This window comes from Oryzias latipes, chromosome 15, assembly GCF_002234675.1.
Source record: "Oryzias latipes chromosome 15, ASM223467v1".
NCBI classification, from domain to species: Eukaryota; Metazoa; Chordata; class Actinopteri; order Beloniformes; family Adrianichthyidae; genus Oryzias; species Oryzias latipes.
This window is the reverse complement of record NC_019873.2, coordinates 2,430,827-2,449,042: the sequence shown is the minus strand read 5'-3', so window position 1 is coordinate 2,449,042 and position 18,216 is coordinate 2,430,827. Positions and strand designations below refer to the sequence as shown.

The following is an 18,216-nucleotide window of genomic DNA, read 5'->3' as shown; positions in this document are numbered from 1 at the left end:
TGGACGCATTCCTGTACTTCCTCATTCCACCACCAAGTCTCTTTACCGTCTTTCCTCTTTCCAGATGACACACCTAGCACCTTCCTACCTGTTTCCCTGATAATTTCTGCTGTAGTTTCCCAGTCATCTGGAAGCTCATCCTGACCACCCAGGACCTGTCTCAACTTCTGCCTAAATTCCTCACAAGTTTCTTCATTCTGTAGCTTCCACCACTTGGTCTTCTTTTCTGTTTTCCCTCTCTTCTTCTTCCTGACCTCCAGAGTCATCTTACACACCACCATGCGGTGCTGTCTGGCTACACTCTCTCCTACCACCACTTTGCAGTCATTAACCTCTCTCAAATGACCTCGTCTACATAGGATGTAGTCCACCTGAGTACTCCTACCTCCACTTCTGTATGTCACTCTATGTTCCTCTCTCTTCTGGAAGTAAGTGTTGACTACAGCCATTTCCATCCTCTTCGCAAAGTCCACCACCATCTGTCCCTCCAGATTCCTTTCCTTCACACCAAACCTGCCCATCACCTCCTCATCACCTCTGTTGCCCTCACCAACATGCCCATTAAAGTCTGCTCCAATAACAACTCTCTCTCCTCTGGGAAAACTCTCTATGACCTCATCCAACTCACTCCAGAATCTCTCCTTCACTTCTAACTCACAGCCAACCTGTGGCGCATACCCACTGACTACATTCACCATCACCCCTTCGATTTCTAACTTTAAGCTCATCATCCTGTCTGAGACTCTTTTCACCTCTAGAACACTGTTTACAAACTCCCCCTTCAGAATCACACCTACCCCGTTTCTCTTCCTATCAACACCATGATAGAACAGTTTGTATCCTCCTCCAATACTACGTGCCTTGCTGCCCTTCCACCTTGTCTCCTGCACACACAGTACATCTACCTTCCTTCTCTCCATCATGTCTGCCAGCTCTCTGCCTTTCCCTGTCATTGTGCCAACGTTAAGAGTCCCTATTCTCAAACCTATGTTCCTGCCTTTTCCCTTCTCTCTCTGGCCACGGGCCCTTCTGCCTCCCCTCTTTCTTCCACCAACAGTAGTCAAATTTCCACCGACACCCTGTAGGTTAACAGCATCGGTGGCGGTCGTTGTTAACCCGGGCCTCGACCGATCCGGTATGTCTAAAGTGTTGTGGATGATTCGCATGGTTATTTTGGCAATTTTTACGCCGGATGCCCTTCCTGACGCAACCCTCTCTATTTATCCGGGCTTGGGACCGGCACAGAGGCAACTGGCTTGCAACCCCTGTGGCTAGATAGAAAAGGCTAAGCGAATAACAAAGTCAATCCGATATTTTATAGCAAAGGAGTTAAGACCGTGTTCTGTGGTGGAGAACGAGGGCTTCCAAACGTTGCTCCACATGTTAGAGCCGAGATGCAACATTCCTATCCATCGCTTCTTTACCAACACGGTCAACCCAGCACTGTATAGAGACAAAAGCTGAAGTCATGGCAGCAGGTGGATAGCATTAACGTGTAACGCTGGGACGTCTATTCCACACAATCATACTTCAAAATAACTGCTCATTTAATAACCGGCATCTAAAGTCTCATGTCCTCCAAACTCAGATAATGACTGGAAGCTGCATTGATCATTGTTTATAATCGAATCACTGCCTCCTGAATTGTAATCGAATCAAAGCGTGAGGTGCCTCAAGATTCCCACCCCATTACAGAGAGAGGTTCTGCTGGGGATTTCCTCCTAATCTTCCATTTTGCGTGGGTTTACCTCTTCCCAGCATCTTTTGCTTGCTCAGTATAGAGAATATGCTTCAAACACTTTTGTGTAATCTTTTGGTTCCACAGAAAATGTAGCGGGGCTAACCGAGCGGGCTTTTTCGCTTCAGTCTAATGACAAAGTCTCTCTCCACAGATCTGACAACTCATCTCTTTATTCCTTCCCGTCTCAAAAACACACAAGAGATGGGTCCAAGCAGCCCCCGCACATTTCACAACCGATTAATTCAGCTGAGCATAACCCCTGCAGATAGCTGAGCAACACTCTCAGTGGACCCCCCCCCCCCCCATTTAGCAGTGTGCTCCACTCCAACACACTTCACACTCTTACCCCTTATTTCATTGATTCAAGTTGTTCCTCCCTCCCCAGGCCCTGTACACTTCCCCTCCATGTGTTACACAAATCCTGAAGCAACAATTTAATGCTTAGTGTTGGGCCTTCATACTCCCATCCAACAGCAACAAAGTTAAGAAGCTAGACTTTAGTCAAATAAAGATGAATCCTTTTTTTCACATAGCCTTACAGTGCCAAAACACAGTCCTTCGTTGTGTGCACATTCTGTATGTTGAGGAAACTTCCTGGTTGAATTTCATGAAGTTTAGTGGAGAAGAAGCAGATTCTTTGCTGCAACAAGGCTCCTCTAGCATCAGAGAATTTTCTGTGTTGCTCATCTCATCAGTATAATAGCCTGATGCATTTAATCATCCTTATATGATGTGCTAAATGGTACACACGTCCTCAGGGGATCGCTTCAAACTGTGTGAATTATGTCTTCATCATGCATGTATGAATATTAGTTATTCAGCACATCATGAACCAAGCCCACACTCAGTAAGGCTTTAAAGTCCAGCATTCGGGCGTTTTAACACGCAGAAATATTTGGTAATTGTATCATTAATAGAATGTAATGGGAAATACCATAGAAACAGGCCTGTCTTCTCTCCACGATGGACTGCATTTACAGGTACCCTTGTGTTTCTGTCACTGTAGGTCGTCAGTGAGAGGACACACTCACCCTTGTTACAAACTGCAGCAATGCTGCAAACATAAGTTCAATACTCCAGGTGTTGTGAAAAAACTTGGATGAGTTGACTGTTCAGCAGAGATTTTTCTTTTTTTGCAACATGTGAGATGATATTTTGGACTAGTGGCTCCTGTTCTGGTTCATAAAAATGATTCTCTCATCAGGGACTGAGAAGGTTTCCTCAAACCTCTTAGCATCTAGAGGGAAAGGCAAGAAATCAGGCTATCCAGCAGGTTCTAGGCTCACCTTGCAGGCTTGTGTGGATAAAAACAACAGTTTCTGTCTTTTATGCTATCCAAGGCAACTCCCTAAGCCCCTCCACAGGGGAGAATAGAAGAACCCCCTTCTATCAAATGCTGAACATTTGCTGTCTTCTAAAGCCTCCTGCACTTTTTCTGAAGTGTCAGAAAATGACATAAGAAATGTGTGACTTTCCCTCAGTGCAGGGGGGCAGATGCATAAAATCTAGAAGATTCTGAAAATATATTCAAAGCAAAAATGCTAGTGTACTCATGTGCTTTGTTTCCTTTTCAAAGACCTGTGCAACTGAAATGACTGCACACAGCAGTAAAAAGCAGCAATGAAGATGCATGAATGTGATGCAGACGATAGGTAAAATGGAAAAAGTAAAATGGGTTTTTACGGTCTGACTTCAGAATCCACAGAGTAGAAAATCTCCTGACCGGCGGAATAAACATTATAACTTGCAGCAAATGACCCTAACAGAGATAAAAGCAGAAAAAGCAGAGAGCCAGAAAACACAAACACATTCAAAAAGCTTTTTCATCACCAGGGCAGCCATCTTTCAGTGACTTTTCTGCACAGTTGCATTTATTTACCCACAAAATAAGGTTCACAGTGCTTTGCACATGAGTGTCTTTTAAATGAATAAACGTGTGCGAGTGTGTCCGCAGGTCTCTGACACCAACAGGACATTCATGTTCAGATGACACTTGAGATCCTTTCACACTGAGTGTGCATCTGTTCCAGTCTGGTTCATTAGGCAAGTCTGGAAGCTCGTCTAAATTCTGGTGCAGACCAAAAAGGCCTGAAAATGAGGGTCTCACCTGCCACGGAAAACTGCTGCGGTTCAGCAGAAAAGAATCACGACTACAGAGAATGGAGCCTAAATAGAAAGAGACAAGAGGAAAAGAGTAGCAGCAAAGATAACTAATGTGCTGTGCTTGATGCTGTCAGGACGTGTTGGTGATTATCAGTATCAAATTAGCAGTTTTTTCCCCCTTCCTATAAAAGGAGCAGCTGTTGCACCAGCATGATGTTTGCAGGTGATTTGAGCTGCTCATTGTGAAAGGAAATCAAGTCAAAAAAGGGAGAGACTATTTTTTATTAAGGTGTTCCTAAAAATCATTAGTCCTCAATCACATCCCAGGTTACAAGTCATAATAAACCACTTTGGTATAGTGATCATTCTTGATTTGTTGTTGTTGTTGTTTTTTTACTTATGAAGTGAATGAACATTTGCAGAAAGAAACATTTTTTAAAGGAAAAGTCATTTTAGTTCCTGTTGAAGGTCAGTCAGCTTGAAGTCACCAAATGAGCACATCAGTTCTCTTTTTAAATGAACTGAGAGGATCATTAACAATGGCTTAAAGAGATCAGATTACTCTGAACATCACAAGTATGTGCGTGTGGTCTCTAATTTTTATCCCAGATTGCCTGTAAGCCAGCACCTTTGTATATCTGTATTTGTATCTCATTAAACCCTTTGTTTTTGGAATTTCCTGCTTCCCATCTCTGCATTTGGGTCCTTCACCAACCCCCGACACAACAAAAAATATTTTATTGTACAAGAAAACACGTTATTTTGTAAAGTAAATAAAATACTATAACAGTTGGCCTGCTTTGTTCAGACGTTACAATGCACATCATTTACATTTCTATAGTTTTAGACAACCGGCAGTTAAGTAGGCATAAGAGGAAGTGGGATTTAACAAAGTCACCTTTTAACCCATTGCTTTGCCTACATTAAAACCAAAGGCAAAATAAATTGTTTTTTTACTTTATTTTTTCTACTGTGTTTTTCACTGCAAATCTAACTTATTTTTCAGTACAATAATTCAATTCAATTCATTCATTCATTTTATTTGTACAGCCCAAATTCACAACAACAGTCGTCTCAAAGGGCTTCGTATCGGTAATTGAAAAAGTGAAACATGAACTCAAAAGGATCATGAATACATAGAATTCAATAGGAAAATACTGAAATGAACTAACAAACTGACTAAGCTAAACTGGACATCCCTGCCCTTAACCCCCCCTTCGCGGTATGGAAAATCTCCTAAAAAAGACGGATTCAGGAAAAAAAGAAGAAACCTCAGGGGTGTCCACAAGAAGGAGGGATCCTCCCCCAGGACGGACAGGCGATTTACCAGAACTCTTAGAGAAGAATTAACTTATCAAACTCTAAAATTACATATTTAAAGTCCAGCAGACGAGCTTCATCCCGATGGAGTTGGGGGGACAGTCAGGAAGTACACTCAAAAAACGTTCACTTTGAATGAACATAAAAAAATTATGGAAAGGATTTCCACATGATTAGATTGCGTTACTTGAACAAAAATGAATCATGTTGGTCCTACTTAATTTATTTAGGTTGGCTCAACTTAATGTATTTAGGTTGGGTCAACTTAATGTATTTAGGTTCAAACTAATAAATTTAAGTTGATTCAATTTAAATAGAGCAGTTGCACCCAACTTTAAATTGATATTGTTGCTCACTCTAAAAAGAAAAAAGTTGATCCAATTTAATTGAATCACTTCAATTGGTCACACCTAAGTAAATTAAGTTTATTTAACTTGAATTTCTATTTATTTCTATAATTTTATTTATTCATCTGTAATTGATATGTCGTTCCAAAGTTACAACCAATGGGTCTTTTAATTTTCACATCAAAGACATGAATTACCCAGCAAAGTCCCACATCACAAGACAGGAGCTCAACTACCGCGAACTCTGTGTTAAGTATTGGAACATTAACAGTTTGCCACACAAGGGGGTTGGTCATCATCCTCTACCAAACTTTAACTCATGGTGCAAAAAAAAATAAACATAACAGTTTAAATCACTAGTTAAAACAGAGTAAAACAGCTAGACAATAAAACCCATGGACAAAAACTCACACTTAAACCCCAATCTGCCCAGATAGACAAAGAAAATGGAATCCCACAATTCCTTGCGATTACTAATGCATCCAATTTAATGGTATCATGTTGGATCAACATGATTGAAATTAGTAACTTTTAAATGGATTATTTTTATGTACAATCGACATGATTCATTCACGTAAGATTTACAAACATCAAATTTTCTGGTTGAAATGACAAGTTACTTTTTCGTTAACTTAATTGGCTGGTAATTTCCTTTTTTTGAGTGTAGTAGAGGCGAACCAGAGACAAGGAGTGCAGTTCTAGTGCAGTTTCCGTGCTGTGGTGGGGTCTAAACCCCGACTGAAAGTCTTCAAAGTGGCTGATGTCCTGTAGGTGGCAGTAAATCTGCTTAACTACAACTCTTTCTAGTGTTAGCAGCTTAGCTTGTCCCCCCCTTGTCCCCCCCTACGGTCTGAAGCCTGACGCTGAAGGTAACACTAGGATTTTTGAAATAAAGGGGAGGTTTGATATTGGTCTATAGTTGGCCACGTTGCCAGGATCTAAACTGGGGGTTTTCAGAAGAGGTCTTTACAATTGCATATTTAAATAATCTAATAATTAAATAAACTCCTAATGTTCAGTTGTACATTACTAAGGTCCTTCTCCTGGGCTCTCTTTAGAATTGTACTCCTCTATATGTGTTAAATTGTATTGCCTTTGCAAATATCAAACAAGAGTGACTCAACTTTTAAATTACAGCCAACTTAAATCTTAAAAGCTGGCCACATCTTCTGGTCACATATTCAGATGGAAATCATGCGTTAACAGATCATCCATATTAATTGTTTTAATCTAATATTTGCTCATTTGTGGATTTCAGATTTGCTAAAAAACAGACACAAGCAGAGACTGAAGACAAGCAGTTATTCCTTTTTTACAGCTTTATCTCATTATAAAATAAATGAATTCCAATGGTAAAAATGATAGAATTATTTTAAAACAAATCCCTGCCGTGACTATGACCATGAAACTTAGCACGGTGAAGATGTGATCGGTAGCTGATGAGGAATTTGATGGTTATCGATAACTCCCAGTTATTCTCTTTTTGTGGTTATTCAAACAGGGTCTAGATATAGAAAATTATATAAAAATTTAGGCTGGATTGTTAATCGATTTTATGGTTTAATTTGAATTTGTTGTTTTAGATAACTTATTTTTGGGAAAATGGAGATTTTATTTTCTCAGCTCTCAGCTCTCTTGCATCTCCGTTCCCCGGAGTAAAGTCAGTCCGCTGGTCTGTGCAGATGTGAAAACAGCAGCCAGCAAAGAGGAGCTACTTCCACGAAGCTGGATTTTTGAGTCAACATTGGCAAGGACCCCTTGATGCAGACAGAAACGTTCTCACCTCAAACTGGTTTCGCTCAAACAACTGCTGTTTTCTTAATAGAAACTCTGAAAGACTCCTTCATATGTGTCAGTTAATTCTCAAGGATTTAGAAGTAACTGTAAGTTTTGGATGTGATCGCAGTATCACCAGTATGAACAGTCCAAAAGCTACAATGTGTTAGAAAACTTAGACAATAAGCTTTTATTAGACTCAGTGCTTTGGCAGAGTGGTTGCACTGATTAGGGATGTATGAAGTAAAAGCCTGTGATCTTGACTTTAGAGTTCCTTCAACTGGGATAAGCTATCCACATTGTTCTTAAGGCACACTCGCACTTCTTCATTAAATCTCTTTCTATTCCACGGTTGACAGAGAACCTCAGGGGATGGTCAAATTATAGTATCTGGTTAGTATTAATTAAAATGTCACTACAAAGCAAAATCACAGTAATAAGAAAGTTATCTGTAGTGCCAGTTTTGTTGCTCTGCAATGGAAGATGGCCTTTGGAGCTCTGTGCTCATGCTGCACTTACAGCACAGAACTCGTATATAATTTTTCTGCTTCCAAATTTTACATTAAAATATAAATGGCAATGTCAACCCTGAAAAACTAAGAATCTCCGATGAAAGGCCATCTATCCACTCATCCATCCATCCAGTCACCCATCCATCCACTTGTTTTACAGAAATCCACGTTCTGATAAATGTAATATAGTTTTTAACAAGCTGTTACTTGTTTTTGCTTGTATTTTTATCTTCTATACACTCTCCCATCCATCCATCCATACACCCACTCATCCATCCATTTATGCACTCATCCATCCATCTCATTCATCATTCATACACATGCACACGCCAGTGGAGCCACACTGGAGGCAAGGAGGGTGAAGTGTCTTTCCCAAAGACACAACAACATTTGGCTGGTGGGAGCGGGGATCGAACTGCCGACCCTTCGATCATTGGACGACCTGCTCAACCACCTGAGCCACTGTCGCCCCTAATCTATGACTTTTTTTCTCTTAAATTTACGAGAAAAAAATTGGAAATTTACTACTTTTTTTCTCATAAATTTATTTAAGATCTCGTAGTTTAACAGTTATGACTTTTTTTCTTGTAAATTTACAACACAAAAGTCATAATTAAAAAAAAAAACTTTGGCGTAAAAACAAAGATCTGATCGTGATCTAAAATTTATGTAGATTTTGTCTTGGTTTGGGTTTCTTTGCCTTAGTTTTTGTTTCCATTTGTTTCTGTCATGATAGGGAGTTCTGTTTTCTGCTTTATTTTGAAGGTTTCCTGTATGTGTTAGTTATCAGTATTACTTCCCTCGTCCCAATCTCTGCTGTTCGTTTTCACCTGGGTCTTGGCAGTCCTGTTTGCATTTAAGTCTTGTCTCTGCTTTCCTGTTGTGCTGGTCCATACTGTCCAGAAAGCAAACTACCCTGACTTTAAGCTTGAACTCTGGCTGAAATCCGCCTGAACTTGCTTACTCTGGGTATGTCGGTTCCAAAAGACCGGATATGAGTTGGCGTAATTACGCTCGACTTGGTAACCCTGGGTTAATGCACATGCACAGCAACTACATAAAGACATTCTCAATGGATCGCAGATTTCCAGAGTCACCATGGAAACACGTGGAGAAATAAAGCGCTTCAGTGAGACGGAGTCTGAGATTTTAATGACGGCGTATGAAGATTATACGTCCATCAAAAAAGTAATACGGCTGCATCATCAGCAAAAGAAAAAGTTTCTGCTTGGAGAAAAAGAACAGAAAAAGTAAACGCACGAGTTTCTGATCGTATTTCCATTTTCATTGTGACGCATATATATATATATATATCACTTATCCAACTTAACCTTTGTGGTATCCTATGGGGTCAAGATGACCATTGACGTGTTCTCCCTACCATGACAAAGGTGGATAAATGTGGAAAGATTTCATGTAATCCATGGACACCAGTGAAGATCACAAATCATTGAAGAAAAAAGGTTCAGAGCACTGTCTAGTGGGTCTAGATGACCCAACTCCCAATGTTAAAGTGCCTAGGATAGCACAAGGGTTACATGAATTACTTCAATTGATAGCAAGTTAATTGAGTTAAATTTATTCAACCTAATTTCTTACGTCTATCCAATTCAATAATTATTTTTACAACTCAAATTTACATATTTATCTTACTAAATGTAATATTATTCTAATTCAATTAAATGTTTTTCCATCTTAATTTATTGTACTTCTTGAACTCTCATATGTCTAAGTTTGAGCCTGCAGATATACTCATTTTTATAACAATAAAATGATTTAAACAAAATGGATTCGCAACATGAAACATAATGCCATTTGCCATTTCTCCAACTTTAACATAACACCATTATGCTGTAGTGGTGCTTAATAAACTCATCATCCTCTCCCGTCTTCTCACTTATGGCGCAGAAAGAATTAAATATAACAGGACAAATAACTCATCAAAACACAGTAAAACAGCTAAACAACTGAACACATTTGGTCAAAAACCCACACCTAAACCCAAATCCGTCCAGACAGGCAAAGGGAATGGTATCCCACAATCCCTTGCGGTGCCGATCTAACAGCAGTGGAAAAAGTATTATCTGAGCTTCTTCATCCACTAAATCATATTCAAATGGACACGGCATGCTGCTTCACCTCTCTGAAAACAAACTAACCTTCAACTAAACCTGCTCTGGAGCCAGGTCATGTTCAGAGTACGAGTTGCCATGGCAACTTGACATACCCTGAAACATACCTCCATTTTTGGAACAGAAAGCTGATGTTATCCACTTCCTTAGTGGTAACTCACATAACCTGCTTTCTGGAATACCCCCAAGATAGTTGTGTTACGAAATAAACCCCTTGAGTTGGAACTGTGTGCCTCCCGTCTCTGAATTTTGGGTCCTTCAATAAACGTCCCTACCTGAAAGATTTGGCAAACTGATGGCATTCTGTACAGCTGACACAGCACAGAGGAGACTGATGACATCACGACACAGTGCGCTGTTTATAAAAAAAATCTGCATAACAGAGAAACCGTGAAAGGTGAACTGCAATATAGAGGGGGACCACTGTAAACACAAAATATGTCCACTTCTGGTTTTTAGAAATGTAAACAAATATGCAAGATTTATGTTTAAGAACATAACAAAGCAGCTAATATAACATTCTATTTACTGTTCTGATGAAAGTTTGCTAATTTCCCAACAATTATTCCGGACCTTGACTCACTGACTGTTAGCCACCAGAAACCCAAACCATGTGAACAGAAGAGCATAATAGTTCTGATTCGAAAATATTGCTGGCATTTTAAAAATGAAAGAAGCTGAAGATGAAGCTGCATCACTGTACAACCAAAATGTGTCACCTCAGCCAACAAAAGGGGTTTTGACAAACCAGCATGGAAAAGCTAAAATATTAAAATTAACTGACTTACAACAAGACAGAAACTTTTGGGAGGAAAAACATACAAAGCATTAGCAACCACTGACAAGGAGGATGATTGTTTATTTCATGAGAAAACCTACTTCTTACCTATTGTTGTTTTCTCTAGCACTTCCTGTGGACTGGAGCCATGACTGACTTTCTCCTGACAGAGTCCCAACTAGGTTTTTAAATACCCATCTGCACCAATTAAGCTTTTCTACAGGTTTTAGAATCGACTCTCTTCTTTAAGCTGCCACATCAAAGAAATGGAAAAGTCTGAAAAGTTCAGGTGTGGCACATAATGTTGAACAGGACACTGGTGGAGCAGGAAAGCAGCTGCAGAATAATAGTCCCAAAGCTTATTGTGCACTGAAGAGCTGCACTACACAGAGAATATCTTTCAGCAGAACTCGGTGAAACCCAGAGGGTTTGCCTTATCTAAAATGTATATAGTGCACTCTGTGCTTTGAAAGAAACTGCAAGAAGAAAGATGTTCCTCCTCATCCAAGTCCCCCAACATCCAATCGCTCTCTCTATGACGTTGGCCGGGATTATGACCCCAATTGTATGCAATGAGAGATGCATGTGGAGATGGATCCTGCCTCATCAGTTCTGCTCAGCAGCATCATAAATGTGGCAGTGGAATTTCATTGCTTCTTGTGTGATGCATGAGGAGCAGTTTTTGAATATTGATGGTTCAGAGGAAAATGGTACATCTGAGCAACTCTTCTATCTCCTCTGGAGCCCACTGCATACTCATATTTAGAACTGTTGCAAATCAGAATCTGACATGACTTGATTACTTACTGACTATTGTAGCAACACTGCAGTTGTACATCTCTGTGGTTTTCGTTTCCTCTTTCTCCATGCTATGTCTTACCTGCTTATGAGGATGATGGTGAACACGGTCCCTCCAGACACAGAAGGAGCCATGGCTGCCACAGGGAAGAGGACGGTTGGTGGAGTTTACCTGAAACAAGAAAACAATGAGAATGATATCTTAAACAAAAGCATATCAAGAAAACAGATACAGGAGTGATTAGATAGATCTGTATTTTTTTTTATAATTTTGATTTGAAATGGTTTATTTCAAGCAATCAAAGCAATAATAATGCACAAAACAATACAATCATCAGTTATACATTCATACAATGACAACATACTACTTCAACTAAACATGAAATTAAATATTGCTTGAAAGGTAGTGGAAGGAAGCGAATTCGTGTAATCCCACCCCTGCTCTTTTTTTATTTTATTTTATTGTTTTTACTTGTTCTGTCCAACAGCTGAGCAAACAGATTAGAGCTGAAGGCCTTTTGTGTTGGACAGGTTTAACTATCACAAAAAGAGGTTAAATATCTTCGAAAAACCAGAGTGTAAGTTTGTATAAACCCCTTTTCCTATTTAATTATTTTTATTTGTTACATTTAGTGTGTGTGGGGAGGGAGAGGGGAAGAATGCTGGGGGGGAGGGGGGAGAATAAAAGGAAGAGAGGTGGAGAAAATGGGGGATACAAGCGCTGATTTGAATAAGTTATTAATTTAAGCTGTAACAATTCTACCAGATCTGCTGGAAAGACAAATATTACATCAAAGGTTTCTCTCCTGTCGTTTATTATCAACAGTTTGTTTTTCCAATGAGATATCCGTCTCCCTGGTAACAGTAGCATCCCTGTGCCATCCGTCACAGACTCACAGTTGTGAAAAGTGGGACAATCCTTTTTACATCTTTAAAAAACACATTCCTGCAAGTAAAATGGCAACATAATGACCACACATTACTGTCTTCCACCGGAAACGCTACAGTGGAACAGGCATGTGAAGAAAGGTTCCTTTTTCTGAAGGCCCTTCTTCATCTAGTATCCTCCTTCATTTTTAAGTAATGATGGCAAAAGCAGACAGAAAAAGCAGAGTTGAACAAACCACTGACATCTAGCAGATTAGGACACCAAGCAAGGCTAAGGAGATGTGCTAAAGCTAGCTCCCCTAATCCATTTTATCTGTTTGAATGTTTCTTTAGACCAGAGGGCCCTAACCTTTTTTAGGCAACAGATTTAACTATGGGATTTAGGGCCTAAAATTACCGTAGGTTAAAGTGACAAAACCTACAAAAAACATAAGAATAACAGCTAAAAAAAAAGATCAGGATTAGACACACTTGTGATTAAATGCTAAAATAACCACAAACAAAAAAAAAATTGTCTAGTTCGCTCTTCATGGAATCCTCACTGCTTTTGGACTAATACGTTCCAGGTAGGTGTCTGTAAAACACAGGAACCAAGTAAATAAAATAAAACTATCTGCAATCTATTACTCTACTTTGTTGCATTGAAGGGCAGCGTTTTCTTAATCTATTACTTTTGCAAGACATTACTCCAAACATTGGCTTTCAGAAAATGAAGCCATTAAGCCGATATTTACAGCCGACACCTAAAAAAGATAAAGATGCATTCACTTGTAATTTTACGCTGGTTTAAGATAATTCTGAATTTTTTGTGTATTTTATTTGCATTACTTTAATCAGAATCAGCTTTATTGGCCAAGTACAGAGCATGTACAAGGAGTTTGGCTTCGGTGTGCTTTCGTGCAAACTAAGCAATGCATAGAATAGGTGTGAAAGAGTAAAGACAAAAAAGGTAACTAATACCTAAAAAAAAATGAAGATACATATAAGGATAAATAAAATAAAAATATAACAGTAGTTCCGGTGTGACAATTCTGGGGTTTCTGTTCTGTTCTGTTCCGTTCTCTGTGACTGGTCAGGACTTCATCACAGCGACAGCTCAGGGGAAGAATGTTACTTTGTGGCGAGTGGTTTTGGCGAAAATTGTTCTGAAACGCCGCCCTGACGGCAGAAGGCTAAAAAGGTAGTGTCCAGCCCGCTTCCTGACCCTGGACTTGTACAGGTCCTGAATGGGGGGAAGGGTGGAACCAGTACTCCTCTCAGCAGATCTGATCATTCTCTGCAGTCTGTTCCTGTCATGTTTGGTCGTTGATCTAAACCAGACTGTGATGGACGTGGTCAAGACAGACTGGATTATTGTCGTGTAGAACAGGGGTGGGCAACTATTTTGACTGGCGGGCCACATAGGGTTCTAAAATTGGATAAAAGGGCCGGTCCAGGAGCAGATGCGTGGAGTGAGAAAGAAATAACATGGAATCTGGATGAAAAACTTTGGATTGAAAATGATATTATAAAACAGAGCAATTAAGAGTTTTTAGGGTAAAACGTTTGCCCTCCTGTGCACTAAAACCATGGAAGTCTTCCTCCTCAGTGTGGGATTGGAATAGCGTCAGATTTTCTTGGCCACACTCTCTCTCAGCATCTCCTTCGTTGTCGCCGTCAGTGTCATTCTGAGGCAAATTTACTCCTGAGCTTGCCAGTCCTCTCCGTCACGCAGAAGACCGGCTTTTCCAAACCCGTTGGTGACGGTGGATTTTTTCACACTGCTTTAACGATTGCTTTTAACTTGAAAGCTGCGTCATATTGTAGTGGCGGTCACATGCACGTTGGGTCTAATGGCAGCAAAGGATTGTTGGATGCAGCCAAAGTAGGGCTGAGCATGGGTATTTCCTTTTGTTGCACCATGACTGAGGGGGTCTAAGAGCAGAAGTGACGTCCATGCTGTTTTGCTGCTTTGGGTGTGTCAAAATAGATGCGCTTGATTGCAGAAATGAGATTCTACATTCAGCTCCTCTCATTTCTTCCTCCTCTCTGAGACTGTTTGGAGTCATGCTGGGGGCCTCGGGGACTCGGACAGCTCTCCAGGACAGCCAGTTGATTGGCAGCTCAGTTTCCAACAGTTTGGCGCTCATTCTCCCCGCTAATCACAAAGCAGGAATTTACATTAAACTTGCGTCTTCCTCAACACATAGTCAGTATTCCCCCTGTCACTCTTCTCTTCTCACTCTTACCTTTTCTGCTCTAGCGCCCCTAGCGGCCGTTAGAAAAAATGCATAAATTTGCCCCATCATTGAATAAGCCGCAGGGTTGAAAGCGTGTGACAAAAGTATCGGCTTATAATCCGTAAATTACCGTAAATAGTGGATCCTCTCCCGTCATTTTCCTGCTGAGATTTTGAGGGCTACAGCTCCTCACATGACTCACAGTTTGCGCTAAAACTGAACAGCTGTGTCCTGCACATCTGTTTCTCATCCAGTAATACTGAAAAAGCATATTTCTATGTCTTCTGCTGCAGTTAATCATATTTCTGCGTTACCATTTCACCAGTACAGAGTCCCTCGTTTATTGCAGGAATTACTTTCTAAAAATAACGGTGATCGTTGAAATCCATGGAGAATGGTTACAGACGTTTATGGCAGTAAAACTCCTCACTGCTCACTTTCTACACTTTTCTCAGACAGACATGAACATTTTCACCCTTTTCTCTTGTTTAAATTCTCAAACCTTCGTAGAAATTAGGTCCTGATCTTAGAATGAAAATAAAGATCTGATCGATCACAGATTTCTGTAGATCTGAAGAGCTCTGCGTTTCTGTACAGGAGACACGGCACGGAGGAGATTTAATTGACAAGGTCTCCAGCCAATCAGGACACAGAACAGGGTTGCGCTGTTTAAAAAAAAAGCAGCATAATCGCTTTGAAAGAATGAGCTAAACCGGGAAAGATGAACTGCGATGTAGAAAGGGAAAACTGTCTTCTATTCTGTTTGACAGAGATTTGGGTTTCAGGTTGGAGCTCAGACTGCAGAAGGGTGGAAGAAAAGGTCACGTTCTATGCAGGTCTTGATCATGTGGCCAGATTAAAGAAAATAAACATGGGTCTCTGATATTGTTCAGGTGGCCTGACCAAACATGGAGGCGGGCCGGATCCAGCCCGCGGGCCGCAGTTTGCCCCCCCGGTCTAGAAGATGGTCAGCATCTTCTGACGCAGGTTGAACTTCTTGAGTTGTCGCACTAAGTACAACCTCTGCTGAGCCTTTTTCGGGAGTGAGACAATATAATGGGTCCACTTAAGGTCCCATGAGATGGTGGACCCTAGGAACCTGTGTGAGTCTGTTGTGGGGACAGTGCTGTTAAGAATTGTTTTTTGGGGGGAGGGGGGTAGTTCCTCCTGAAGTCCACTGTCATCCATAGTTTAAGTAGGTTCCACTCCAGGTGGTTCTGGTTGCAGAAGAGGACTAGCCGCTCCACTTCTCTGTATGAAGTCTCATCACCGTCCCGGATGAGCACAACAAAAGTTGTGTCATCTGCAAACTTCCGGAGTTTCACAGAAAGGGCTCCTGATGTGCACTCACTAGCTGCGTTTACATGGACAAAAATAATCGGAATGAACACCTGATCGGAAGAAAAATGCGTCATGTAAACACGCCATTCGGAATAGTCTGCCCCCATCAGACTCATTCGGATCAAAATTTCTTTCCGGTGGATTTTGCCGATTGTTGATCCGATCGTGGTGCATGTAAACAGTTCATTCTGATCGTGTGTCACTACTGTTCTGGTTTAACGTTGCACATAGATAGTACAGTGCTCTAGAAAAAGCTTTGGAGCGCCAACAGGACCGGGGGGGGGGGGGGGGGTGGTAGTATATGGGTGAGCTGCCGGACTCAGGAGAACCGTGTCTCGGACTTCCAGCTCGCACAGTGGCTTTGGGGCGCTGTGTGAGCTTTTTAAAGCAGAAATGTCGCTCAGTCCTTAGAAACCGTCCTTAGAAATAATCATGTGGATTTGTGTTGCCAGTCGTGTCCCGACAAAATAAAGGCTGATGTTATTCCCACATATTTACGTGCAGCCAAGATGCAGATTGCTGCATTTCCCGCCTGGATTTTATGTTCATCCAAGGCTAAGTGTTATTAGCACGTGTTAACCTCTCCTGGGAGCTCCGTTCTTCCACAAAAAAAGCACTGACCCCACGGATTAAAATTAAAATGATGAGCGAACAGGCGCTTCATAATAACTATAACAATAACAAAAGTACCATTAAAAGATCATCTCGTATATTACCACGTGTGTGGCAGCTCAGCTTGTTTACACTGGAACTCATTTCCTCTTCCGGTATTTCAAACACTACTGCGCATGTGCCAATGATTTATTCCGACCGAAAGAATGACCCATGTGAACGTTTGTTCTAATCGGAAAAGGTTTTTCTGGGCCCATGTACACGGTTGGATTCTAATCTCTTTGAACCGATCAAGATATTTTGCACATGTAACCGGTGTAGAGGGAGCAGAGCGGTGGGGAGAGAACACACCCCTGGGGGGCGCCAGTGATCAGAATCCAGGTGCTGGATGTGATGTGTGTCTACTCTAAACAAAGCAGAACAGGAGTGTTGCATCGCTTCAAACACATTTTAACAAGGTCTCAATATTATTTTAGTTCTTTTTTTGAGGTCTGTGAACTTCTGTCAAGTTTGACTTTCCTCTGCTTTGTCTGCGTTGTTCCAGGACACACAAAAACCATAAACACATAAAAACATTTTGCTTCTGGAACAGTTTTCTGATAGATCCTTGCACTTTCTGGCAGAATTGGATGATTGCTAGAGGCACAGAAACCTTTTATTGAACCTACAGTTCCATCCATTCTAAACAGATTCGTCTGCCCTAATACAGAATTCTAATTCCTCCCTGATAACTACAGTAAAAATGAACTAAGCTCTGAGTTTAACAGGATTTTACAGACATTTTCGCTGTTGTCAAAGTCTTTGATTAACATACAGCATGACTTCTGCTTGTGTAATTAATACGCTAGAATACTTTTGGATTTTTACCAAAGAGAGCATCAATTAGGACTGAATAATGCTGAGAGGGGAGTGTTAAAAAGATATGAAAGCATTTTGCTTTGGAATGAATTATTGATGATGTTTACATAATGTGGGTTAACATACATATTTGATTGAAAAGTCATAACAAAAATGCACATAGTAAAACATAAAGATTACCAAGTTCAAACTAAATCACAGTGGGCTGTGCTGGTTAATGCAAATGATAAATTAATAATTCAGTGCTTCAGTTCTGAAATCCCTTTCTTTCAAAAAGTGGTTCAGTCTGCGAATAACATGACTAAACAATGAAGAAATACCCCGTAGATATGTGAGAATTGGAAAAAATGAAGAACACTAGTGTTGCTCAGGCATATTGTTACTCTTGTGTATTCAGACAGGAAAAATCATTTAATCCACTTAATGGGGGGGCAGTCAATAATACAGTCATAACATAAGTGTCATAATTAAATTGCATGACTTAGTTCTTACATACACACACCCACACACCAACAAGTAGCCTGCAAGCAGCTATTTACAGGTTTGAGGTCTATTCATGCAATAATGATGGAAGATTTATCTCACAGACTTCTGCACACAGACAGCTACACACAGATTTGCACAACCAATATTCTTGAAGAGGGGTGTAAAAACAGTACCCATGCCCATATGTGTGCAAAAGTGAATAAGCAGGTGGGTTGAAGGAATGTGTGCTTCTTAAGGCCCGTTCACACCGGGACGAATTTCGCCGGCGATTTTCGCCGACGTTTAACGCCTCGTGACTAAACAAA

The 18,216-nt window shown here is 40.6% G+C and overlaps 1 protein-coding gene across 3 annotated transcripts in view; it reads right to left on the bottom strand.

Annotated features, from left to right (window-relative positions):
• Nucleotides 1–18,216, bottom strand: part of LOC101156601 (gamma-aminobutyric acid receptor subunit pi) — a 118,905-nt gene that overhangs the window by 39,567 nt on the left and 61,122 nt on the right. For all 3 annotated transcript variants that reach the window (XM_020709247.2, XM_004076879.4, XM_020709248.2), the window contains exon 2: nt 11,590–11,679. In XM_020709247.2, the coding sequence (XP_020564906.1) occupies nt 11,590–11,642 (53 nt within the window). In that variant the 5' untranslated portion in view covers nt 11,643–11,679. The remainder of the gene's footprint in view (nt 1–11,589; nt 11,680–18,216) is intronic.